We start from the raw sequence: 25,913 nt of genomic DNA on the forward strand, positions 1-25,913 counted from the left end.
ATGAGTTAATTCTAGTTTAAACTAAATGGAAGGATAAACAAAAATAGATTTGCAACAAGAGTCCTTGATTTCAAAAGAGCGAACTTACAAATTTCCTCAATTTTTTAAGGAAAGTGGACTGGACTGAAGAATTCAAGGATCTGAATGTGGAGGAGGCTTAGCATTACTTTAAATCAAAGATGCAGAAGCTATCTGAAGCCTCCATACACCAAGCAAGGGGAAAAAATTCACAGGAAAGGGTTTCAGACCAAGCTGGATGAGCAAGCATCTCAAACAGGTGAAAGCAGAAAGCCTACAAGGATTGGAACATAGGAGGGATCAGCAAAGAAAGCTACTTCTTGGAGGTCAGAAAATGGAGGGATAAAGAGAGAACTGCCAAAAGTCAAGAAGAGTTGGACCTTGCAAAGTGAATTAAAACCAATAGGAAAAAGTTCTATAGGCATATAACTACAAAGAAAACAAGTAAAGAAGAAGTGGCACCACTAAGCACTGAGGATGGGGTGGAGATTAATTATTATCTCTGCATGGCCCAACACCTAAACCAATACTTTGCCTCAGTTTTTAATGAGGTTAATAAAAAGTTTAGGATTAGTGGCATTGTAGCTAATGGCAACAAGTATATGGATTTAGAAATTACCACAGTTTAATGGGACTAAATCAGGGGGCCTGGATAATGTCCATTCTAGAATATTAAAGGAATTGGCACATGAAATTGCAAACCCAATAGCAAAGCTTTTTAATGAATCTGTACACTCGGTGATCATACCTTATGACTGCAGAATTACTAATACAGTTCATATTTTTAAGAAAGGGGAAGAAAAATGATCCAGAAAACTAAAGGCCTGTTACTTTGACCTCAATTGTATGCAAAATCTTGGAACAAATTTTTAAAGAGAAAGTAGTTAAGCGCACAGAGGTGAAAGGTAATTGGGATAAAAAACATAGTTTTACAAAAGACAGATTGTACCAGAGCAACCTGATCTCCTTCTTTGAGGAGATAACTGACTTTTTAGACAAAGGAAATGCAGTAGATCTAATCTACCTGGATTTCAGTAAGGCATTTGATACAGTTCCACATGGGAAATAATTAAATTGGAGAAGATGGGGATTTCTAGGAGTAGGGCACTATCAAATTCATGGCCGTAAAAAACGCATCATGGACCGTGAAATCTGGTCTTGTGCGCTTTTACCCTGTACTATACAGATTTCACGGGGTAGACCAGCATTCCTCAAAATGGGGGTCCTGACCCAATAGGGAGTTGCAAGAGGTCACAGTTATTTTAAGGGGGTAATGGTATTGCCACACTTCTGCGCTGCCATCAGAGCTGGGGGGGGGGGGGTCTGGAGAGCGGCAGCTGGTGGCCAGGTGCCCAGCTCTGAAGGCAGCGTCCTACTAGCAGAAGCACAGAAGTAAGGGTGACAATACCATACCATGCACCCTTACTTCTACGCTGCCGCCTTTAGAACTGGGTGGCCATAGAGTGGCAGCTGCTGACTGAGGGCCCAGCTCTGCAGGCAGCAGTGCAGAACTAAGGGTGGCCATACCATACTATGCCATCCTTACCTCTGTGCTGCTGCTGGCAGCGGCTCTGCTTTCAGAGCTGAGCTCCCAGATAGCAGCTATCACACTCCATCTGCCCTGCTCTGAAGACAGGGCTGCCAGCAACAACAGCGCAGAAGTAAGGATAGTAGTACCGCAAACTCCCCCACCCAAATCCTTTTTGGATCAGGAGCCCTACAGTCACAACACCATGAAATTTCAGATTTAAATAGCTGAAATCATGAAATTTATGATTTTTAAAATCCTTTGACTGTGAAATTAACCAAAATGGACCGTGAATTTGGTAGGGTCCTAACTAGGAGAACTGAAAAGTGGATAAGGAAATGGTTGAAGGGGCAACTACAAAAAGTCATACAGAAAAATGAACTGTCAGGCTGGAGGGAGGTTACTAGTGGAATTCCTCAGGGATCAGTCTTGGGATCAATCTTATTTAACATTTTTATTATTCACCTTGGCACAAAAAATGAGCCTGCTAATATTTGTGGAGGACACAAAATTGGGAGATATAGACAATAAGGAGGAGGAATGGAATGTCTTACAAGAAGATCTGGATTATCTTGTAAACCGGCGTAATAGAAATGGGACGAAGTTTAATAATACAAAAGTGCCAAGGTCATGAATCTAGGGACTAACAATAAGAATTTTTGTTATAAGCTAGGGACTTATCAGTTGGAAGTAAGTGAGGAGGATGTGTATTAGTTAATCACAGGATGACTATAAGCCATCAAAGTGATGCAGCTATGAAAAAGGCTAATGCGATGATGCATCAGGCGAGGTATTTCCACTAGAGTCAGGGAAGTGTTAGTACCATTACACAAGGCACTGGTGAGACCTCATCTGGAATATTGTGTGCAACTATGATCTCCCATGTTAAGATGAATTCAAACTGGGACAGGTGCAAAGAAGGGCTACTAAGATAATCCAAGGAATGGAAAAACTACCTTACGAAAGGAGACTCAAAGAGCTTGGCTTGTTTAGCCTGACCAAAACAAGGCTGAGGGAAGATACGATTGCTCTCTATAAATAAGTCAGAGGAATAAATACCAGGGAGGGAGAGGAGTTACTTAAGTTAAAGTTAATGTGGATACAAGAACTAACTTCTATAAACTGGCCATCAACAAGTTTAGGCTTGAAACGAGACAAGCCATCAGAGGAATGAACCTTAACCATCAGAGGAATGAAGTTCTGGAACAGCTTTCCATGGGGAACTGTGGGGCCAAAAAACTTAACTGGCTTCAATACTGAGCTTGATAAATTTATGGAGGGGATGGTATGACGAGATTGTCTACTGTGGCCCATTGCCAACTGTCAGTAACAAAAGTCTGCAACTGCTGGAAACGGAACACTAGATGTGGAGGGCTCCGAGTTACTACAGAGAATTCTTTCCCAGGTATCTGTCTGGCGGGTCTTGCCCACATGCTCAGAGTCTAACTGATAGCCATATTTGGGGTCAGGAAGGAATTTTCCCCAAGGGCAGAGACCCTGGTGGTTTTTTTGCCTTCCCCTGCAGCACAGGGCACAGGTCAAACTTGTAGGTTTAAACTAGTGTAAATGGTGAATTTTCTGTAATTAGTAGTCTTTAAACCATGATTTGAGGACTTCAGTAACTCAGCCAGAGGTTAGGAGTTCATTTCAGGAGTGTGTGAGGTTCTGTGGTGTGCAACGTGAAGGAGGTCAAAGTAGGTGATCATGATATTGAACTTTTTGAGTCAACATGGTGAAAATATTACCAAATGCTAGCAAATATACAATCGCTGAAGTCCATCTCCATACAAGATGGTCCATGGTGCAAACATTTTGGAATGGAGTTTTAAAGACGATTTGTCAACTAACACAGCTAGCCTTGTGATTGCACAATAGCCTTGTATTTCTGCTATTTTTTTTCAAAATCTGAAGTATTCTTTTGTAATAAGTGGGGAGTATGCAGTGTGCTTACGCTGCCAAACACACAATGGAAATATGATCCCCAAAATGATGTAATTTTAGTGATCAACCAGCCTACTTGTAAGCAATAATAGAAGGCTTATTGTTAATTGTACAATAAGTACAATATGTCCTCATATTGTATACTGAAGAGGAAGATATAGTCTCTGCCCCAAAGATCTTACCTTCTAACTCATACAGCATACTGACAAAAGAATGGGTAAACAGAAATCTGTTTTAAGGAGAGACTTTAACAGAGGTTAAAAGGTTGGCACACAAGCGGTACAAAGGAAGAAAACTTGGACAAATTAAAAAAACTGAAATGGGTGGATAAGATTGTCTGAGAGTTGCCCTCTGTATTCATATCCTGAGAAAGAACAGAATTAAGGTTATTTAAGTGTTTTATAACGGCACTGCCATAATCAAAAAATTTTGTGTTTCTTTTAAATTTAAACTTAATGACTTTCTTGTATTTCCAAACTGTTTTAATTAATACAATCTTACCTCAATTTACCCTAAAATTAGTGATGTATGCTCTCAATCTTATCTCAAGCTTAATTTTTGGGGGAAGGTAAAGGGACATATATTTCACACTCCCAAATATGTACTCAGTTCCAGTACATCTATTATGATAAACTTTAGTGTCCTTATTTACACAGTTGGTGGAAAATTTAAGCTGTACCCATCATATATATTATACTGATATCATACACTACTGCTGTTTTTTGTTAAATTTTATAAATTTTCTTCACGCAACTGAATTAACTGCACTTAACAAAGGCTCATAAAGATAAACAGCAGTTAATCCTAAATTAAGTTGAGTATACGAACATTAATAAGCAAAGCAAATCACTGAAGTTTTATAGTCACAGTGAAGACTTCTTACCCTTTTGAAGAAATACATCCAGCTGATCAACACACAATGCCTTCAGCTCTTTCTCACTTTTATCCTTCTTTACCAAGGCAAGAACATATTTAGCTAGGGCTGAGGGATCTGCATCACATCTGTAAATAATTAATAAAAATATAGAATTCAGTAATGAAAAATGCAAGACAGCCCGAACCCGGCACAATACACACATCTAGGGCTCAATTTTGCTGCTATTAATAGTCGATTAAACTTCCAATCAATCTCAATAGGAAATTATAAGATTGGGCCACAAAAAACCCCACCAAAGTTACCTTAAAATATCGAAACTTTTGGATATTAGCAATTAATCTTCATCTACCTACATTACACAAGATGATGTCATTTAACCTCCTTCACAAAAAAATAAAGGGAATGTATATTACATCTTGGTCAAGCTTGTACTGATGCAAGTAGACAAAAAATATTAATAACCATGTTGCAGTTCATCTCAAAACATAAGATTACAGCAGGGGATAATAATTTACACCTGATTAGTATAAACATTTCTGAGGTATGCTGATATGAATTATAGCTGCTATTTCTACCTGTTCTCCAAAACATGGACTGCCCCTTACTTGAATCAGCACTGACCACAAACATTATTTTGGACCTTTTGCCATCTAGATATCAGTGTTGAAGTGTTACCAGAGTGAAAAATTTGTGCATAATTAAGAAGACAAACATGATTTGTAATAACAAGTAAAGGTTAATTGGGGGGGGGGGGGTTAAATATGGATGCTATTGAAGTTAAAGGAAATTTTGCCATTGACTTCAATAATGCCAGGATTTCACCCTTGATATCTAGTCTCCTCTTCTTGATCACTATACCAAAAGCGCTGAAAATGCCAGAGAGAGAATACCTCTCACGCAACTGAGACCTTGGGTCAGTTAAGTCGTGGCACTGTGGAAAAAAGTTCTATTCACTCCTCTTCAAATGTAATGGAGACAGAAATGTTCTCTTGAGTAGCAAATGTAAAGCAGGAGAGATTCTTGGTATTCTAACATCCTTTAGTTCCATCACATTGCCAAAGGAGAATTGTTCGCTAGAGCAGAGGTTCTCTAACTGTAGACCACAAAGCTCTTGGTAGCAACATGCAGAGTTAGTCAGTCAACATTGTACCAGATCTTTGTTTCCAGCTGCTAAATGGCCTTAAAAGAAACTAAAAACACAATAAAAACTCCCCTTTTTCATGTAGGAATTGCTGAAGTTGCCACAGGGACAGTCAAGTAATGAATGGGAAGAGAGATGATCTACATAATCACAAATGGGTAGAATGGGGCACCACAAGATTGTATTAAAATTATCTACATTATAAATACATTTGAGAACCCCTACCCTTTATTTTCTAGCACTTTATCTAGTCATATTTTCTCATGTATTTGGTAACAGATTGAGTTGGCTAAAAATCTGTTTTCAAAACCCTTGGAAACAGTGTTCATACACCATTATTACATAAAGGCAAGTGCACCAACACATGAGAAATGAGGTGTTCAAGTTTTAGTGAAAGCTCAAAATGCCAGAGCAGGAAAAAAAAAAAAGAAAAATGGTTTCAAGGAAGAGCACTGAAGCAAAAATAATCAAAAACATTAATGCAAAGGCTACAAAGGATAAAAGCTCGAGCCTTCAAGTAAAGCACTCAAAGGCCGGGTCTATACTAAATATGTTAGATTGACACAGCTAGTTGAAAGATCCAGACCCTGAGCAATGTTGGTAAGCCAACCTAACCTCCAGTGTAGATCATCACAGGAGCGATCCCTCAATTAGAGGATGAGCTCTACCACAGATTTATATATGGGTCCTGAGATGACTCAGGAGTCCAATCCTGGAAAACACAAATCCGCCCATTGTAGGTACAGACATTTCCTGGTGGGCCAGCTGCCTGCTGGGAGAAAGTTCTTTTTCCTTCCTTCTCTCTTTTTCAACTTCGAGGGCAGGACACTTCTCCTCAAAGTGGGCCACTGCCTGATGGGAGGATGTGGTGCCAGTGGGGTCGGTTGGGGGCTTGATCCTCCCAGCTTATGATATCTGCACACAATGTCCAGCCCAGCCAAATGTCTACATCAGGTGGATTTTACATACATATTTTAAAGGCTCAGCAAAAAAATCAACTAAACTGTTTCCAAGAAGAAGATTAGAGAAAAATAAATTGTCAGTATTAAAAATTTCTTTCAACTGTTTCTCTGAGATGCTCTAGTGTCCCCATGTTTTAGAGCAGGAACTCAAAATTTGGCAGTAGGGATGACCTGTGGAGGAACGGATGTCAGTATGGTTCAACATAATGAAATCTTGACAGGTTTCAGAGTAGCAGCCGTGCTTTGGGTTTTTGTTTTTGTTTGGCCAGGTCTGATGTGTTCAAAGTAACGTGTGTTGCTCAGAAGACATGCTCCAGTGTACTATAGTAGTTGGAGCTTCGTAAGTGCTGAAAGCTTCATGCCCAGGTATATTGCATTGCTGTAGTCCAGTCCGCAGACAACAAAGGCATGAACAACTGAGACCAGGTCATGGTCTCCCAGGATAGAACAATCTCCTGGCCAGCCATGGATGATAGAAAGTATTACTGAAGCATATGAATACTTAAGAACTTATGTCAGAGAGAAATCAGAGCACTCCCAAACTACGGACTGAATTGACTAATTGTGGCTGTGTACCTTCAGCCACAGGAGACTGCATAAGTGGCTGCAAACTTCAGTTCTGTGCAGCAGCATCACTTCTATCTTGCTTCAACTCAGCTTCAACCAGCTGTTCTTCGTTCATAAGCAGATTTGGTCCAAACATTGGGCCAGCTTAGTTGTAATAGCATGGTGTACTACTGGGGGAATTCTGCGGCACTGCGCATGCGCAAAATTCATTTCCCAGCAGATTTCTTTGTCCCCCGCAGAAAAATGACTTTGTGACAGGGAAGCAAAGGGAAGTCACAAAAGCAGTCATGCGACCTTCCCCAACAGTATGTTTCGGGTGCCCAGGGCAGCGGCAGAGAGGTAAATCATTGTGTGGGGCTGGACTGGAGAAGACGCGGCTCCTACCCTGCGCTGGCCTGAGCAGCTAGGCCTGGCTGAACTGGGAAGGTCAGGACTTCCTCTTATAATAGGATATCAGGGTTGGAAGGGACTTCAGGAGGTCATCTAGTCCAACCCCCTGCTCAAAGCAGGGCCAATCCCCATCTAAATCATCCCAGCCAGAGCTCTGTCAAGCCTGACCATAAAAACCTCAAAGGAAGGAGATTCCACCACCTCCCTGGGTAACACATTCCAGTGCTTCACCACCCTCCTAGCGAAAAAGTTTTTCCTAACCCTCCCCACTGCAACTTGAGACCATTACTCCTTATTCTGTCATCTGGTACCAGTGAGAACAGTCTAGATCAGTGGTTCCCAAACTTTTTCCGCCACTTGTGCGGGGAAAGGTCCTGGCGGATGGGTCCTGAGGCAGGTAAACAAACCGGCCTGGCCAGCCAGGGGCTTTCCCTGCACAAGCAACAGAACAAGCTTGGGAACCACTGGTATAGATCCAACATCTTTGGAACCCCCTTTCAGGTAACTGAAAGCAGCTATCAAATCCCCCCTCATTCTTCTCTTCTGCAAACTAAACAATCCCAGTTCCCTCAACCTCTCCTCATAAGTCGTGTTCCAGTCCCCTAATCATTTCTGGTGCCCTCCGCAGGACGCTTTCCAATTTTTACACATCCTTCTTGTAGTGTGGGGCCCAAAACTGGACACAGTACTCCAGATGAGGTCTCACCAATGTTGAATAGAGCGGAACGATCATGTCCCTCGATCTGCTGGCAATGCTCCTACTTCTACAGCCCAAAATGCCGTTAGCCTTCTTCGCAACAAGGGCACACTGTTGACTCATATTCAGCTTCTCGTCCACTGTAACCCCTAGATCCTTTTCTGAAGAACTGCTGCCTAGCCATTCAGTCCCTAGTCTGTGGCAGTCCATAGAACTCTTCTGTCCTAAGTGCAGGACTCTGCATTTGTCCTTGTTGAACCTCATCAGATTTCTTTTGGCCCAATCCTCTAATCTGTCTAGGTCCCTCTCTATCCTATCCCTACCCTCCAGCGTATCTACCTTTCCTCCCAGTTTAGTATCATCTGCAAACTTGCTGAGGGTGCAATTCACACCATCCTCCAGATCATTAATGAAGATATTGAATAATACCAGTCCGAGGACCGACCCTTGGGGCACTCCACTTGATACCAGCTGCCAACTACACATGGAGCCATTGATCACGACCCACTGAGCCCGACAATCTAGCCAACTTTCTATCCACCTTACAGTCCATTCATCCAGCCCATACTTCTTTAACTTGCTGGCAAGAATACTGTGGGAGACTGTGTCAAAAGCTTTGCTAAAGTCAAGGAATAACACGTCCACTGCTTTCCCCTCATCCACAGTTATCTCATCATAGAAGGCAATTATATTAGTCAGGCATGACTTGCCCTTGGTGAATCCATGCTGACTCTTCCTGATCACTTTCCTCTCCTCTAAGTGCATCAGAATTGATTCCTTGAGGACCTGCTCCATGATTTTTCCAGGGACTGAGGTGAGGCGGAGTGGCCTATAGTTCCCAGGATCCTCCTCCTTCCCTTTTTTAAAGATGGACACTACATTAGCCTTTTTCCAGTCGCCCGGGACTTTCCCCGATCACCATGAGTTTTTAAAGATAATGGCCAATGGCTCTGCAATCACATCCACCAACTCCTTAAGCACTCTCGGATGCAGCGCATCTGGCCCCATGGACTTGTGCTCGTTCAGCTTTTCGAAATAGTCCTGAACCACTTCTTTCTCCACAAAGGGCTGATCGCCTCCTCCCCATGCTGTGCTGCCCAGTCCAGTAGTCTGAGAGCTGACCTTGTTCGTAAAGACAGAGGCAAAAAAAGCATTGAGTACGTTAGCTTTTTCCACATCCTCTGTCACTAGGTTGCCTCCCTCATTCAGTAAGGGGCCCACACTTTCCTTGACTTTCTTCTTGTTGCTAACATACCTGAAGAAACCTTTCTTGTTACTTCTAACATCTCTTGCTAGCTGCAACTCCAAGTATGATTTGGCCTTTCTGATTTCACTCCTGCATGCCCGAGAAATATTTGTATACTCTTCGCTGATCATTTGTCCAATCTTCCACTTTTTGTAAGCTTCTTTTTTGTGTTTAAGATCAGCAAGGATTTCACTGTTAAGCCAAGCTGGTGGCCTGCCATATTTGCTATTCTTTCTACACATCGGGATGGTTTGTCCCTGTAACCTCAATAAGGATTCTTTAAAATACAGCCAGCTCTCCTGGACTCCTTTCCCCCTCATGTTATTCTCTCAGGGGATCCTGCCCATCAGTTCCCTAAGGTTGTCGAAGTCTGCTTTTCTGAAGTCCAGGGTCCGTATTCTGCTGCTCTCCTTTCTTCCCTGTGTCAGGATCCTGAACTCGACCATCTCATGGTCACTGCCCCCCAGGTTCTCATCCACTTTTGCTTCCCCTACTAATTCTTCCTGGTTTGTGAGCAGCAGGTCAAGAAGAGCTCTGCCCCTACTTGGTTCCTCCAGCACTTGCACCAGGAAATTGTCCCCTACACTTTCCAAAAACTTCCTGGATTGTCTGTGCACCTCTGTATTGCTCTCCCAGCAGGTATCAGGGTGATTGAAGTCTCCCATGAGAACCAGGGCCTGCGATCTAGTAACTTCTGTGAGCTGCCGGAAGAAAGCCTCGTCTACCTCATCCCCTTGGTCTGGTGGTCTATAGCAGACTCCCACCACGACATCACCATTGTTGCTCACACTTCTAAACTTAATCCAGAGACTCTCAGGTTTTTCTGCAGTTTCATACTGGAGCTCTGAGCAGTCATACTGCTCCCTTACATACAATGCAACTCCCCCACCTTCTCTGCCCTGCCTGTCTTTCCTGAGTAGTTTATATCCATCCATGACAGTACTCCAGTCATGTGAGTTATCCCACCAAGTCTGTTATTCCAATCACATCATAATTCCTTGACTGTGTCAGGACTTCCACTTGTGTTTAGCCACAATACCAAAATGCCTCCTCTGCCTTTCCAGGTACCAAAAGCCTCATCTGTCTCTTACCCATTTACCAAAATCTCCAGGTTTCCCCTGATTGTTCCCACATTGCAGTTAAACACTACTAGTACAGAACTTGCTGCAGCATACCAAAATTAAAAGTTCTGGGAAAATGTGAAATAAATTCAGTTATCAAAATACAGAACACTGGACTGCATTATTCATTATCATATTACACTAACTCCTCACTTAATGTTGTAGTTATGTTCCTGTAAAATAGAACTTTAAGCGAAATGATGTTAAGCGAATCCAATTTCCCCATAAGAATTAATGTAAATGGGGGGGTTACGTTCGAGAGAAACTTTTTTTTTGCTAGACAAAAGGCATTCTATACATTTTAAACAAGCAATTTAATACAGGTATAAGTTTTAAACAATTTTAAAGAAACAATTTAATACTACAATCATCATTGCTGAGTATGAAGCAATGGGAACATGATTGCTGAGTATGAAGCAATGGGAAGTGCCCCTGCCTTACTCTACACAGATACAGCTCACTGGTACTGCAGACAATGAGGCAGGCAAGGAGGACGAAGGTGCCGTAGGCTAGGAGAAGCACGTTGCGCAGCAGCAGCGGCAGCTTCCCCTACTGTGAAGCACCAGGGGAGGGGGGCTCAACCCTCAGCCCACCCACTCCATCCCTTCCCCCAAGCTCCCCCCCTTAACCCGCCTCTTCTCCTCCCCACCTCCTCCCCCTTTACTCTGCACGCCGCGTCCTTCTTCCTCCCCCCTTCCTCCCCTGCCTCCTGCCCGTGGCAATCAGCTGGTTTGCAGCTTTCCGGAGGCAGGAGGGTGGAGTGAGGACTTGGCGAGCAGACTCCCCCTCCCTCCCCTGCCCCCTGAAAGCCACAAACCAGCTGATTGTCACGGGCAGGAGGAGCAGGGGGAAAAGTGCTGATCTGTGGGGTCCGCCGGTGGGTGGGAGGCACTGGGGGGCAGGGGGAGCTGATAGGGGGCTGCCAGCTGTGGACAAAGTAGGCAGCCAAACGACGTTATAGCGGAGCATTGCACAACTTTAAACGAGCATGTTCTGTAACGGAGCAGGGACATACGATCGAAACAACGTTAACCGAGAGTACGTTAAGTGGCAAGTTACTGTACTTTCACTAATACTCAATTTTTAACAAACCGCTACAGACTCCAGACTCTTACCAATTTGGACTCAACATGCCACAGAATTCAAATGACCCTACCTTAGTTCACCAAAACACACATACAGGTTCTCAGATATAAAAATTTCAGGGCCAGAAAGGAGCATTATGATCATCTAGTCTGACCTCTTGTATAACAGGTCAGCAAAAATTTTCCCAATAATTCTTGCACTGAATCCAATAATCTGTGATTGAACCAGACCATGGTTTCTCAACTGGTGAGTCATAACTGGCAACTGGAGGTGGAAGACATCGAAAGATGTATTACAAGCTAACGCAAAGAAAATCTCAAGTCCTGACTTCTGGCATACTCTTCCACTTTAAGGTAAGTATTCTCTGTCAAAATCATATAGGCTTATTGTTATTGATACATATTTAAATATTACTTTTATAATAAACAAGGTAGCGATGAACATTTTTACTTTGAATAAAGGGTCTCAAACTAGGGGTATAAATAACATGCAAAACCAGAAACCATGTAACCGATTAAAATTCTATCGGTTACACAGTTAAACGTTTACCTGCAGCACCCCAACGTTTTACGTGAGGCTCCAGTGCCATCCCTGGGGTCCCGGCTGCCAGCCCTGTGCCCAGGGTCCCGGTTGCTGGGATGGACCCCAGGCCTGTGGCCAGCAGCGGGGAGGGACCCTAAGCAAGTGGAGTGGCAGCTGGGATCTTGGGCACAGGGCAGCAGCTGGGACTCTGGGCGGAGTTTAACAGTTACCAGAAACCGATAAGCAACAAGCTTATTGGTTAACCAGTTAAACTCTTACATTCCTATCTCAAACCTAAGAAGGTTGAGAAACACTGAACTACAGCATAAAACTTTTATCAAGATATCCAATCTTGATTTTAAAATCAGAAAGGGACCAGCATTCAGCACCAATGTGGACACAAGAACAAATGGGTATAAACTGGCCACCAGGAAGTTTAGACTTGAAATCAGACGAAGGTTTTTAACCATCAGAGGAGTGAAGTTTTGGAATAGCCTTCCAAGGGAAGCAGTGGGGGCAAAAGATCTATCTGGTTTTAAGATTCTACTCGATAAATTTATGGAGGAGATGGTATGATGGGATAATGGGATTTTGGTAAGTAATTGATCTTTAAATATTCAGGGTAAATAGGACTAATCCCCTGAGATGGGATATTAGATGGATGGGATCTGAGTTACCCAGGAAAGAGTTTTCTGTAGTATCTGGCTGGTGAATCTTGCCCATATGCTCAGGGTTTAGCTGATTGCCATATTTGGGGTCGGGACGGAATTTTCCTCCAGGGCAGATTGGAGAAGCCCTGGAGGTTTTCGCCTTCCTCTATAGCATGGGGCATGGTTGACTTGAGGGAGGCTTCTCTGCTCCTTGAAGTCTTTGAACCATGATTTAAGGACTTCAATAGCTCAGACATGGGTGAGGTTTTTCATAGGAGTGGGTGGGTGAGATTCTGTGGCCTGTGCTGTGCAGGAGGTCAGACTAGATGATCAGAATGGTCCCTTCTGACCTTAGTATTTATCAATCTATGTCTGGCAGCCTCTGTTGGACTACATACAGCAAACTGCAAACTTTCAAGCATCTAAGCCCCACAGCATACAAACTTTGAATATGTAGGCACGAAGACCCAATAGGAAGACCACCGGAGTGTTGAGCCCCTCTGATGCATTCTTACGGCAAGGTGTGAGGGAAGCAATTCAGGGAATTTGAGAGAGGACTGGCCGGGACGCAGGAAAGGTCAAGAAGGGTTCTGTTATACAGATTCATTTAATAAAAATGGGCATGTTTAGTCTTGAAAAAAGAAAAACTGAGGTGAGACTAATAACAGTCTTCAAATATACTAAGGACTGTTATAAAGAAGATGGCAATCAATTGTTCTCCACGTCCACCAATGATAGGACAAATAGTAATCACCTTAATCTGCAAGGCAGATTTAGGTTAGATATTAGGAAAAACTTTCTAACCATAAAGATAGTTAAGCACTGGAATAGGCTTATAAAGGAGGCTGTAGAATCCCATCATTGGAGTCTTTTAAGAACAGGCTGGATACCTGCCAGGGATGGTCTAGGCATACTTGGTCCTGACTCAATACAGGAGGCTGGAATAATGACCTCTTAAGATCCCTTCCAGCCCCACATTTCTATAATTCTATGAAACATGCATCCATTAAAACAGTTATGCCAAGTCTACATTATACCATTACAATAAAAGGGGATACAATTGATGAGTGTTTAAAATTGTTACAGACAGTAACTACTCTTGGGGGAATTTTGTGGCAAAAGATTAAAATTTTGTGCACAATATTTTAAAATTCTGCATATTTTATTTGTCAGAATAATACAATAGAATCACATCAGTTTAAATTATTTTGATAATTTATTTCAAAATACCTTTCAGCAAGTATGTCTGTAACAATACAGACGACAATAGATTCAGGAAATGATTTTTGACGAATAAATTCCTTACTAAGCATATTAATAAATAACTGAGTAATAATTCATTTAAACTACAATACAGAAAAGTATTTACTGTACCACTCAGAAGCAGTGCAAAGGCTTGGCAGAGTCAGGAGTAAAGGAGGAACTGAGGGAGAGTGAAGAAATTGTTTGGAAGAAGCCTGGGAGTGAACCTGGAAGGTGGTTGGGTGTGGGTGGGAGAAGTATAGAACAGGATGTTGGGTTTTTCTGGGGGATGGGATTGGGGCGGGAGGGGAGCTTGAGCAGGGGACTGTTAGGGAGCCTCCCCCATGCAGATCCTGGCCGACCCCTAGCCTCTCCTATTCAGTCAGGCACATCTGCTCCTATCCCTGTGTGTTCCTGCACCCCTCCTTCTCTCCATCCCCCCGTGTCTTTGCACCCCACTCCCATTCAGCCCCAGCTCAAAGCTGTCAGCCCACTAGCCCCTCTGTCCTTCTGTCCCCCTCCCCACTAGCCCTTCTGAACCCCAGTCTATGTGACACCCCCCCCCCAGCGGCCCCACGTGTCCCACTCTGTCCATTCACACACACACACATATATATCCCGTGCATCCTCTGGCCCTGCGAATAAGGTGCTGTGAGGAAAGCAGCATCTGCTCCCTCCCTTTTCATAGCTGCCTGCTCCAACCTTGAGCCTGCTACCCTCTCTTCTGGTGCCACAGAAGGCCCTGTTGGGTGAAAGGTGTAATTGCAGCACCTCTGCAGCAGAATCTATTTTCTGCAGGGGTAAAATAAAACAAATCTGCAGGGGAAATTAATTCTGTACTTGTGCAGTAGTGCAGAACTCCCCTAGGAGTACACGCTGAATGAACAATGCACTGTTCTAATTCCTTTGTAACTATTTCTCAAGCAAATTTTTTCTAACCTGGAAAAGCATGGAGGGAAGCAAGGACACAGAAACTGACCATGTACATACCAAGCTGAAACATTTAAACTACTATTTAAGTCATTACACGAAGAAAGGCCTGAAACATTTGGATGGACAGAATGTTTTCTCAGTTTCCAGCTCAGACTGCAGCTTCTACCTGCAAAGGAGAGGGGGAATGGGTCATCATCAGCCTTTATCCTCACAACTGTCAACACCTCTGAATTTCACAGCCTATGAGTACTATAGATCATCACTTCATTCAATTCTTCATACCTAATGTAATCTCAGATTTGCCCAAGATTTGAAAATATGAACATCAATAGTTTTCATCTGTTGGTCAAAATTCCTGCAGCCTCATTTTCCCCTCAACTTCATCTACCTGATTTTGTTCTTGCAGCACTTAGGGAAACCTGTTATTAAAGTGCAGCAGTAGCTGGTACAAAGTTCATTTTTAACAGGAGCTCTCAACCTTTGTGTTAAAATCTCCTGGAAATGGCAAAAACTAGAACCAGAATATAAACTTTGGACACTGTTTATATTTTTAATGGTGTTTTGATAAAAAACAAAGTGATACAAAGAGAATAATAGCACAATGAAAGCCACCTCTTGGGGCAATTTTGAACTAGATTATCTCACTTTTCTTGTGCCCTTCTGCAAGAAATCTAATATTCTGGAACAGGCCCACGTGGTCACACTATTGCTCCTCCTTAATTAGATTTCTAGAATTAGTTATATATAAGTAATGTTTGTTTACAAAATATTTTATAACTTTTTAGCCATCATGGAAAACATCTGCCAAACTGAATCTAATTTTCATTTGACAACAACTCTGCTACACTGAACACTGTCACTCACTCAGGAAAGTAGGAGAAGAGAGAGATTCCTTCACCAAATACCCCTGAACTCTAGAGCTAACTTTTTAAATTCCAGTGCAATTCACTATCATTATTATTGACTAAGGTCAAGAACCTCAACTCAGAAAAAAAAGGAATAGCTACTGTATAGTCCCCATTACTTTTAAAATTAGTCTTCTTAGTGTAGGCGCAACGTGCCTCCAGGAGGCCCGTGATCAGGATTCATCACCGAATTTGGTCCACTGGATGGATCATTAGTTTCCCCGGCCCAGGCCAGGAACTGACGGGGAGTGTGACATGAATCCGTACCCATCAGAGAGGTTACCCAGGTCTCTAACATGAAAAAGCCAATCTTATCCCAGTGCACCAGATTTTCTTTCAAAGTCACTAAAGCAGTGTCAGTTAACTTACCTCTAACCACTGTAAATCCTACACTTTCCTAGAGCCAGTGATAGAATCTGGGGTTCTTGATCAGCACTGTTCTACTGCTAACTGGTAAATATTTGTGTAACACACTGGGAAAGCGTGTCAATCTTCCCACAGTGGCTGGTCTACAAAGTGCCTCACTGTCAGAGTATGCATTATGCATACCACTCTGTGCCCAATCCAGAGGATGAGACTCCGGTGGTCGCTCTCAGCTTAAGAGTCTGGCTCTGACAGAGGCTGTAAAAAGAGTCATGTTTTTATCTTTGGAGGTCACGGTTTCAATCCCCAGTTTTGGCCAAGATGACACTTGCAGATGTCCCACATTGGTACGCTGGAAGGTAAGAGAGGTATGCATCATACTGGAAAAGAGTGGGGGTGGCAGCATATTGGCAGACCTGCTGGTGTAATGCAGGACCACTGAACCTGCTGCTGCAACCACTTATAGTTGTATCCAATTTCCAGATATCCATGAGAGTATTTGGGTACAAGAGCAATGACAGATTCCTTCACAAGGGTTCCCTCCAATTGACAAGTTATGTTGTCAATGCTCAAGTGCAGGGCTGTTCTTGTTGTGCTCACTTTCAGTAAACTTTTAAATGGGGATAAAGTGTTATAAACAAAGAATTAAAACTTTTATTAAAGCTAATGTTTAAAATCAAATTTACACAAGTTAAGAGGGAAGGTACTGTACAGCTGGGGTCAGGCTTGAGTTATGAGGGATTACAAGTGTCGGTTACAAGGTTCACCGGATACATATGTAGTACATAACCAACATAGACCCAGATTACTAAATCACTTCACAGCCACTCTCACTCTTCAGGAGGACAAATTAGCAGTAGCAGCAGCAGTTTCTCCCTGATTCCCAAGTAGGTACAGGTCCCTTTTTCCTGATTCTAGAGAGCTGTCCACTGAGGTGCACAAAAGAGGTATATAAAACCAGGAAATCAGCAAACAAAAACTATGTTTAATGGCAGTTAAGATTGCAACACAACATACTCCAGTAAAGTCCAGTTCCCTCAGCAGTGTTAATGCAGAGTAACTTTCCAACCTTACGGTATATGAGACCTGGTCTACACTAAAAAGTTAGCTCAACCCTGCTACGTCACTCACATACCTGAGCAACGTAGTTAAGACAACCTAAGGCCTCATGTACAGCCAGCATTAGGTCAACTGACAAATTTCTCTGCCGATCTGGCTACCACTTCTTGGCAGGTGGATAACCTACACTGAAGCACTACAGAAGCAAGTATAGATAAGCCTTGAGACAGTCAGATGTGCTGATCTGTTGCTAGCATTGATATAAATGCACTGTTTACATTAGAATGCAAGTTTGACGAAGTTCGGATACGTATCGCTTTTCAGTATCTATTAGAGATGGAAACTAAAGCTTTGTGGCATTCTAGAGTTAGTTAATACTGTTAATTAATAGCATACTAGGTAATACAAAAGGTAGAAAGGATGCACAAGTCTTTCATTTTAAGGTTGTCCAATCTTTTAATGTTTTGGGTGGTATCCTGCCACAACCTTAACAGTCACTAAACAGTTGGCTTGCTAATTCCATTAAGCAACAGAGTGGGACAGACCACACCACTCACCTAATTTACGAATTTACAAAAGAGTTGGGACTGAGCAAGAGTTTGAGTACAGTTAATTGAGAAAAGCTAGCAATATAGAATTGGACAGAGTAAAATGATGGAAAGAAGGAAAGACTGTTTAGAAACTAATAATGGCCAGAGTGCTTTGACAGATTCTTTGCCATGTAATGTTGTAAATGAAAGTATTATATATATATATATATATATATATATATATATATTAGTTAGAAATGGTGTTTAAACAATTTGTTTTTATTTTCTTTGTAATAAGTAGTTACAATACCAAAATCCATAGCACAGTGAAAGAAACACTTTCCATTTTCATGAGGCTATGACCTTATGGCATATAAACTCTACTTTAATTCACATTTTAAACAGTAAACTTTTTCTATATATCTGAATTAGCAAACCAAGTAAGCCTGCACAAAGATCCCAAACCAAAAGAAAAAAAAAACCTAAATACCGTATATACTCGTTCATAAGCCTTTTTTTTTTTTAAAGTAAAAAAGGGAAGCATTGGAGAAGTGGGTCAGCTAATGAACAGGTATAGAGAGGGAGAAGCGGGACACAGCCCCTCCCCGCAACAGAGGGAGCAAGGAGAGGCAGCAGAGCCAGAAGGGAAAAGATGGAGCCAGAGTCTCTCCCCTTCTGGCCACGCTGCTCTCCCCCCAGCTGCAGCTCCGGGGCTGGCAGGCTGCAGCCATGCGCTCGGCCCCGCCCCCCAGAACAGGCTGCGGATGTGCTGCCCAGTCTGCCAGAGCAGCTCCAGCCAGGCCAGAGACATCCTCACCAGATAAGATGGGAAGGGATGGGATGGGGATCCCAGGCTATGGGTAGGGTCATGTGGGGGGTGGTCACAGGGGTTACTCCCCTGACCCCCAGTTTCTCACCACAAAAAATTTCCCATCAGTTGTTGTCCCAGCCCATCAGGGTAAGCAGCTGGCGCGCTGGGACACTTTGTTTACTTCGATTTACCTCCATGCCTGCGGACGCTCGAGGCAAATAAACCATCTTGGTCCGCCAATGGCTTATCCTGATGAACCGGAAGCCATAGTTTGCCAACCCCTGAATTACAGGGTCAGCTTATGAATGAGTCATAAAAAATTTCCATTTTTACTTATCCATCTTGGGGGGTGGGGGGGCAGGGTCGGCTTATAAACGAATCGGCTTATAATAGAGTATATACGATACCTGGGAATCTTAAACCATGTATGGAGAAAAGTCAACGTGCCAACAGAAGATGTTTAATTTTGATTTACAAGAAGGTAATTAAAACAAGACATATTTATGCTATAAATAGGTGAAAATTAAAGAACCACAGTTTCACCTAAGTTCTACCACTGTCACTGATGTTACCACAAAGCAGTGTTTTCAAAACTATGAGACTAGACTGTAGAAACGTCTTCCTACAGACTGGTGGCTCAAACTCAAGAAAAATGAAAATAAAAAATTGGTTAGACATTTGCTAAACCAGAACTTGGTTCTAGTGAATGTTAAATACAAATGATGAGATCCCCACCTGCACTTCAGCCCCTTTACAAAAAATGAATAGGTTGGAGAGACATAAAGGGGCTCTAAAAGCCAGAGATATGGCCAGGGGAGGAGACTTTCTTGGCACAGAAAATGCAAATGTCTGACCTAAGGCTGTCTTCTGAAGACTCCTTTGCAAGCCCTCTGTAGAAGATATGCCAGGGACACAGTATTTCCATTACAGAGACCAGGCAGTGATGTAGTTCATAAGCAGGTGGAGACAGGCTGCATTAGTCACAGCATATGTCTGCACTACAGTTAGCTCAATGTATCTATACCCAAATTAATCCCTTTATTAGTCCAGTTTGAGTGAGAGCAGCCACACCCGGAAATACTGGAGCCGCTGTGTCCACACTGGCACTGCACTCATTCATGTGTGGCACTAAGACTTCTAGGAGGACATTCCATGGTACTTTCTTTGCACTGCAATAAGCTGAGATGCTCTATGAATTCTTTCTCAGTGAATTGTGGGAGAACTTCTGTCTTTTCTGAGCACAAAGAGGGAATTGCTGGAAGACCTTTGTATTTGTGAATAATCCAAGCACTATATCCAGATGCACAGACACTCATTTCTCAACCTCTATATTATATAATTTTAACATTAGCTTTAATAACATTTTTATTTCTTTTATTAGGTCACTTACTCCTGTGGGCAGGTTTATATTTGAAATGCCACATCGGCGCAGCTGCAGTGTTTAAGTGAAGGTGTGCTATGCAGACTGAGAGCTTCTCCTGTAAGCTTAGTTGATCCACCATCATGCGAAGTGGTAGCTATGTCAACCAGAGAAGTGAGAGTGTGGATTTTTCACACCCCTGAGCAGCGTAGTTATTATACCGACATAAGTCAGTAGTGTAGACATGTCCTAAGAGTTCCACCTTCATATTGCGTACAACACAGCCCAGGGCTATGGGGGATAGATTTTTTTGGGCTAGGATGATTCAAACTCCTTTGCACCATTTGAATTCCGGGCAGCTCGACAGTTTGGCATAACTAGATAGTCCTGTAAGTCTATCTAAGAGTGTCTCTTCATCGCAAAATTAACTTGAATTATAACTTGATTGCCTCTAACTTGAGTCCTTTCCATACACATAACCTCTTAATTACCATGCGATGGTATTTTCAGTTCACATTGGATGATTTGTCAGGGAGTACAGGCTAAAGCTTGAGGTAACACAGTTCAGCAGTTGCTACCATGACCACATTTCTGTTGTGTACATAGAATAGCCCCACTTGAGTGCCACTAGTCCTCATAGGACTTCCAGCAATTCCCTCTATGTGCATACAGTGTCTCATAATAGAATTATGCACCATTTCTCCAGCAAAACTTTTGCCTCTTTTTTACAAATGTTCACAAAATAACTCAAAACTAGTTTTTAACCAATCCGAAATTAAAATTAAGCTTCTTGAAAAACAGAACTCAAAAACAAAAACAACAAATCTTAACTCCGGTGATACGTTTCTAATTCTTTTCTACGCTTAAGTTTCTGGCTGTGGTACACAACTACATGTTCTGCTTAAGAACTATCCTCCCTCTAAGAGCGTTCAGCCCACATCTCTTACACTTAGAATTTTTAAAACCCACTGACCATTTGTAAAAGCGCACTGGCTCAGCGGGGGAGAAGTGGGTGTTTTAGGAGATTTATCCCAGTAATTCCCACAGGCTCTATAGGGGAGGGCAGCAGAGTGCTGCAAGGTTTACCCAGTTACTCACACGGGCTGTTATAGAGAAGATGTTACCCTGGCTACTCACATAGGCTCTGAGGAGGAAGGAAGGGAATTACCTCAGGGGCTTACCCCAGTTACTCACACCGGCTCTGTGGGGGGAGCGGTGTCCGGGGGGGAGGGGAGGGTGTTAGCCCGGTCACTCACACGGGCTCTGCGGGGGGAGCCGTGTCCCGGGGGGGAGGGGAGGGTGTTAGCCCGGTCACTCACACCGGCTCTGTGGGGGGAGCGGTGTCCGGGGGGGAGGGGAGGGTGTTAGCCCGGTCACTCACACGGGCTCTGCGGGGGGAGCCGTGTCCCGGGGGGCGGGGGTTGTTACCCCCGGTCACTCACACGGGCTCTGCGGGGGGAGCCGTGTCCCGGGGGGCGGGGGTTGTTACCCCCGGTCACTCACACGGGCTCTGCGGGGGGAGCCGTGTCCCGGGGGGCGGGGGTTGTTACCCCCGGTCACTCACACGGGCTCTGCGGGGGGAGCCGTGTCCCGGGGGGCGGGGGTTGTTACCCCCGGTCACTCACATGGGCTCCAAGGTTTTGCTGAGCCAGGATTTCAGCGCCTCGAAGTTTTCTATGATCATTTTCGCCACCATCCAGAGCGGCCCGGGCCCCCCCGCCTCCCTGGCAGCAGCAGCGGCGGTTCCGCCCCGCCCGCAGGCTGGGTCCCGGCTCCTCCGCGCCCCTCGCCCGAGCTGCCTGCCCGGCTCAGTCTAGATCCCCGGAGACGGGACAAGGGCCCGACGCCGCGGAGGGCTCGGAACCCGGCGGGCCCCCGCTCTCGCCGCAGCCTCCCCGAAGATCCCGACCGCACGGGGAAGATCCCGGACAAACGAAGGACCCGAGCCCGGATCGTGGCTCCCAAACGCGCGGTCCCCGCCCCTCCCCCTTAGCCGCAACACGAACAGTTAAGATGGCGGCCCTGAAATGTCGCGAGAATATAAAAGCCTCGCGAGGAAAGAGAGGGTGCTGGGAATGCAGAGGGGCGGGGCGCCGAGGAAAAGCCGGGGCGGGGCGGGGCGGGGCGAGGGAGGCAGGCAGGCAGGCAGGCGCGCGCGCCCGGGGAGAGCGGGGTCCCGGCTTGTGGCGCTCCCGGGGTCGATCAGGGAGAGACCGGGTGGGGCGGTTGAGTTTCATGGGTGTCACCCTCATTGGTCTCACTGCCGAGGCCCAGGTCCTGGTCCTGGTCCTGGTCTTAGGCTCTGGCGGGGAATGGGTTTTGTTGGTAGCGTGCCACCAGTGTTTTCCCCAGGAACTGAAATGGCGGGCGGGGGTTGACTATACAGAGGGCTGAGGGCCAAGGAGTGGTGAGCCCCTGAGGGTGAAGATCTGCTGTGTGGCTCCCTAGTAGGTTTCGCAGCCGTTTAATTAGAGTTAGCTCCTGTTTTAAAATCATCACACAGATTAAAATTGGCTACTCAAGCCTACCCTTGTGAAGCGCTACAGCTGCATCCTTCTAGGTTTCTTGTAATTTTGCTCAACTGTTCATGAATGTCTCAAATGCAGTGCCCTCATCTTTGGGTGGCTTCTCGTGTCTCTGGTGTTTCCAGTCCTTCCTGACATGCTCATGATCAGGCAGAAGGCGGCTTTTTTCGGAATACAGAATTCTAGTCAGCGAGGATGAAGAGCGCTCTACTGTAGCTGTTGTGATGGGGAGTAGCAAGAGATTAATCCCTACGCCTTTCATTTTAGGAAACGTAGCACAAAGATTGGGTTGAACCACTAGTGATGATAAAGTTGTTGAAGTCAAATCTTCATTCATTCGTCATATGATATTCCACTCTGTGTTCAAATTCTCTATTCTGTCCTGATCACATAGCAGCCCCATTGCTGGCAATGCCTCACTCTGCTCAACTGTCAGTGTTTTATAAGTTTCAGAGGGATAGCCGTGTTTTATGACAGTCATCTGTAAAAGCTATGTAGAGGTTGAGTAGAATCCAGAAGTTGCTGTTGTCGATTTGTAAGAATGAAGTATGTGCTTTTTCAGATGGCTTAACAAAGACTTCTTTTCCTCTTCCCTTAAGGAGTCAATAGAAGTGCTTTAGTCAGTCAACTTCTGAACCAAGTCTTTGCTTCTTCCAGTATGTTTTCAATGGATATCTCTCTGATTGAGCCAAGTGTTGTTTCTATTGCTGGACAAAGATCTACTGCTGCTGTAGCAGATGCATTGCTTAATGACCCAAGTGGTTTCAACGGTAGAGTTACAAGAGACAGAATGGAGATAGTCTTCTCTGAACTTAGTAGCAAAAGTAGTCCACCAGCCTCACTACTTAGATCCGTCCCATCTTGATAGATACTTTCCAAAGCCAGTAGTAATGGTTGCAGTAATTTTAAGACAATAGTCATGTATCGCTCATGAAAAAGCTAGCGGGTTTTGCCAAGTTGGACTAATTTGAACTTTAGTCCCAGTGTATCTTCTATTTTTTTCCAAAACGTTCAGTCCCTTAGAACTCTTGCTGGAAAAAAAAAAAGTATAATGAAGATGTTAAATGTATGGCTTTTTTAACATCTTTTGAAGATTCTGCAGCTCGTGCTAGTTGGAGTAGTTGGCTTCTGCAGTGTGTAGAGGAGACATTAGGGTTACACTTTTTTCTCTGAGCAAAGCTTGTACTCCACTATGTCTTCCAGAAAAGTTCGCAGCTTCATCAAATGCACAAGCAGCCACCTGTTTGGGGTCCAGTTTAGAAGCACTTAACTCTTCTATGATGTGGGTTGTCACAGGTGCAGCCGATGTGTCTTCTAATACCTGAACATCTACAAATGCGTCTTCTGGACGGCCACTGACATCAAGATAATGTATGCAATGACTTAATACTTGACGCCAGTTTCTATCCGTGCATTCATCAGCCCACGTAGGCACATTTTTTGAATGTGAAGAGAGAGTTCTTAACTTTTTCAATGGCTGAGTTCTTTGTTGTATTGCATGCTTCTAATGAGTCAGCTAAGTTTCTTGCAGAAAGATAGCGAGCATCTGTTGGTCTTTTTAGAAACCAGCATTGAACTTCAGGATTAACAAGTGACAATGGACTTAACGTTGGCTTCCAGCTTGTAGTGTGTGGTATCTCTTGCTTAAATAGAAAGTATGATGCAACAGCGACGTTTGTTTGCATAAACTGTGTTCTGTCTCTTAATAGCCTCATTAAGTACTTCTAAAATTGGCTTTGACAGTGTGACTGGTTTATAAAGATTTCTGCATGTCAATGCAGTTCAGAGGCTTGGTGTTTTGCAGCCTTTTCCCGTAGGCTATCATCATTGGCTTTGCTGATTTGTCTGGCTGTTAAGGTTCTTCCCCACACTGAACTCTAGGGTACAGATGTGGGGACCTGCATGAAAGACCCCCTACGCTTATTCTTACCAGTTTAGGTTAAAAACTTCCTCAACGTACAAACTTTGCCTTGTCCTTGAACCCTAAACTGCCACCACCAAGCATGTTAAACAAAGAACAGGGAAAGAGCCCACTTGCATACATCATCCCCCCAAAATATCCCCCCAAGCCCTACATCCCCTTTCCTGGGAAAGGCTTGATAAAAATCCTCACCAATTTGCATAAGTGAACACAGACCCAAACCCTTGGATCTTAAGAACAATGAAAAACCAATCAGGATCTTAACAGAAGAATTTTAATTAAAGAAACAGTAAAAGAATCACCTCTGTAAAATCAGGATGGTAAATACCTTACAGGGTAATCAGATTCAAAACATAGAGAATCCCTCTAGACAAAACCTTAAGTTACAAAAAGACACAAACACAGGAATATACATTCCATTCAGCACAACCTATTTTACCAGCCATTTAACAAAAGTAAATCCAACGCATTTCTAACTAGATTACTTACTAACTTAACAGAAGTTCTGAAGAGCATTCCTGACCTGTTCCCAGCAAAAGCATCACACAGACAGACCCTTTGTTCGCCCCCCTCCCTCCAGCTTTGAAAGTATCTTGTTGTCTTATTGGTCATTTTGGTCAAGTGCCAACAAGGTTATCTTAGTTTCTTAACCCTTTACAGGAGAAAGGGTTTTGCCTCTGGCCAGGAGGGATTTTATAGTTCTGTATACAGAAAGGTGGTTATCCTTTCCTTTATATTTATGACACTGGCAAACCAAGTTCCTTCACTTTTACTGTATAAATCTATGGTATGTCCACATCTTGACTTCTGCATGCAGTTCTGGTCATCCCATCTGAAATGAGATATACTGGAAATAGGAAAGGTATCTAAAATGATTAGGGGTATGGAACAGGAGAGGAGATATTAAAAGGACCGGGACTTTTCAGCTTGAAAACGAGAAGACTAGAGGGAATATGATTGAGGTCTATAAAATCTTGACTGGTGTGGAGAAAGTAAATAAGAAAGTATTATTTACTCCTTCACATAACACAAGAATTAGGAGTTACCCAATGAAATTATAGGCAGCAGGTTTAAAACAAACAAAGTACTTCACACAACACACAGTCAACCGGTGGAATTTTTTACCAGGGGATGTTATGAAGGCTACAACTATTACAGGGTTCAAAAAGAACTAGATAAGTTCATGGAGGATAGGTCCATCAATGGCTACTAGCTAGGATGGGCAGAGATACAACACCATGATCTGAGTGTCCCTAGTCTCTGTTTGCCATAAGCTGGGAGTGGATGATATGGTATGGAAAACTCAATAATTACCCTATTCTGTTCATTCCCTCTGAAGCATCTGGTATTATCCACTCTTGGAAGACAGGTGTCAGGGTTCCCTCCCCACTCTGAACTAGGGTACAGATGTGGGGATCCGTATGAAAGCCCCCTAATCTTATTTTTACCAGCTTAGGTTAAAAACTTCCCCAAGGCACCAGTCCTTTGTCCTTGGATGGTACGCTGCCACCACCAAGT

General features: G+C 43.7%; 1 protein-coding gene across 7 annotated transcripts in view; it reads right to left on the reverse strand.

Moving 5' to 3' along the window:
• Window positions 1-21,958, reverse strand: part of RBM26 (RNA binding motif protein 26) — a 112,130-nt gene extending 90,172 nt beyond the window's left edge. For 6 of the 7 annotated variants that reach the window (XR_006277773.1, XR_006277771.1, XR_006277769.1 and 3 more), the window contains exons 1-2: window positions 21,575-21,957; window positions 4,371-4,489 (exon numbers count right to left, since the gene is read on the reverse strand). Coding sequence is in view for 1 of the 7 variants with exons in the window: in XM_038393981.2 (XP_038249909.1) it covers window positions 4,371-4,489; window positions 21,575-21,645 (190 nt within the window). In the remaining 6 variants the exon portion in view is untranslated. Of the gene's footprint in view, window positions 1-4,370; window positions 4,490-21,574 lie in introns of all 7 variants that reach the window. The other variant, XR_006277774.1, reaches the window with a different exon arrangement.
• Window positions 21,959-25,913: the final 3,955 nt, after the last annotated feature.

This window comes from Dermochelys coriacea, chromosome 1 (genome assembly GCF_009764565.3).
Source record: "Dermochelys coriacea isolate rDerCor1 chromosome 1, rDerCor1.pri.v4, whole genome shotgun sequence".
NCBI lineage: Eukaryota > Metazoa > Chordata > Testudines > Dermochelyidae > Dermochelys > Dermochelys coriacea.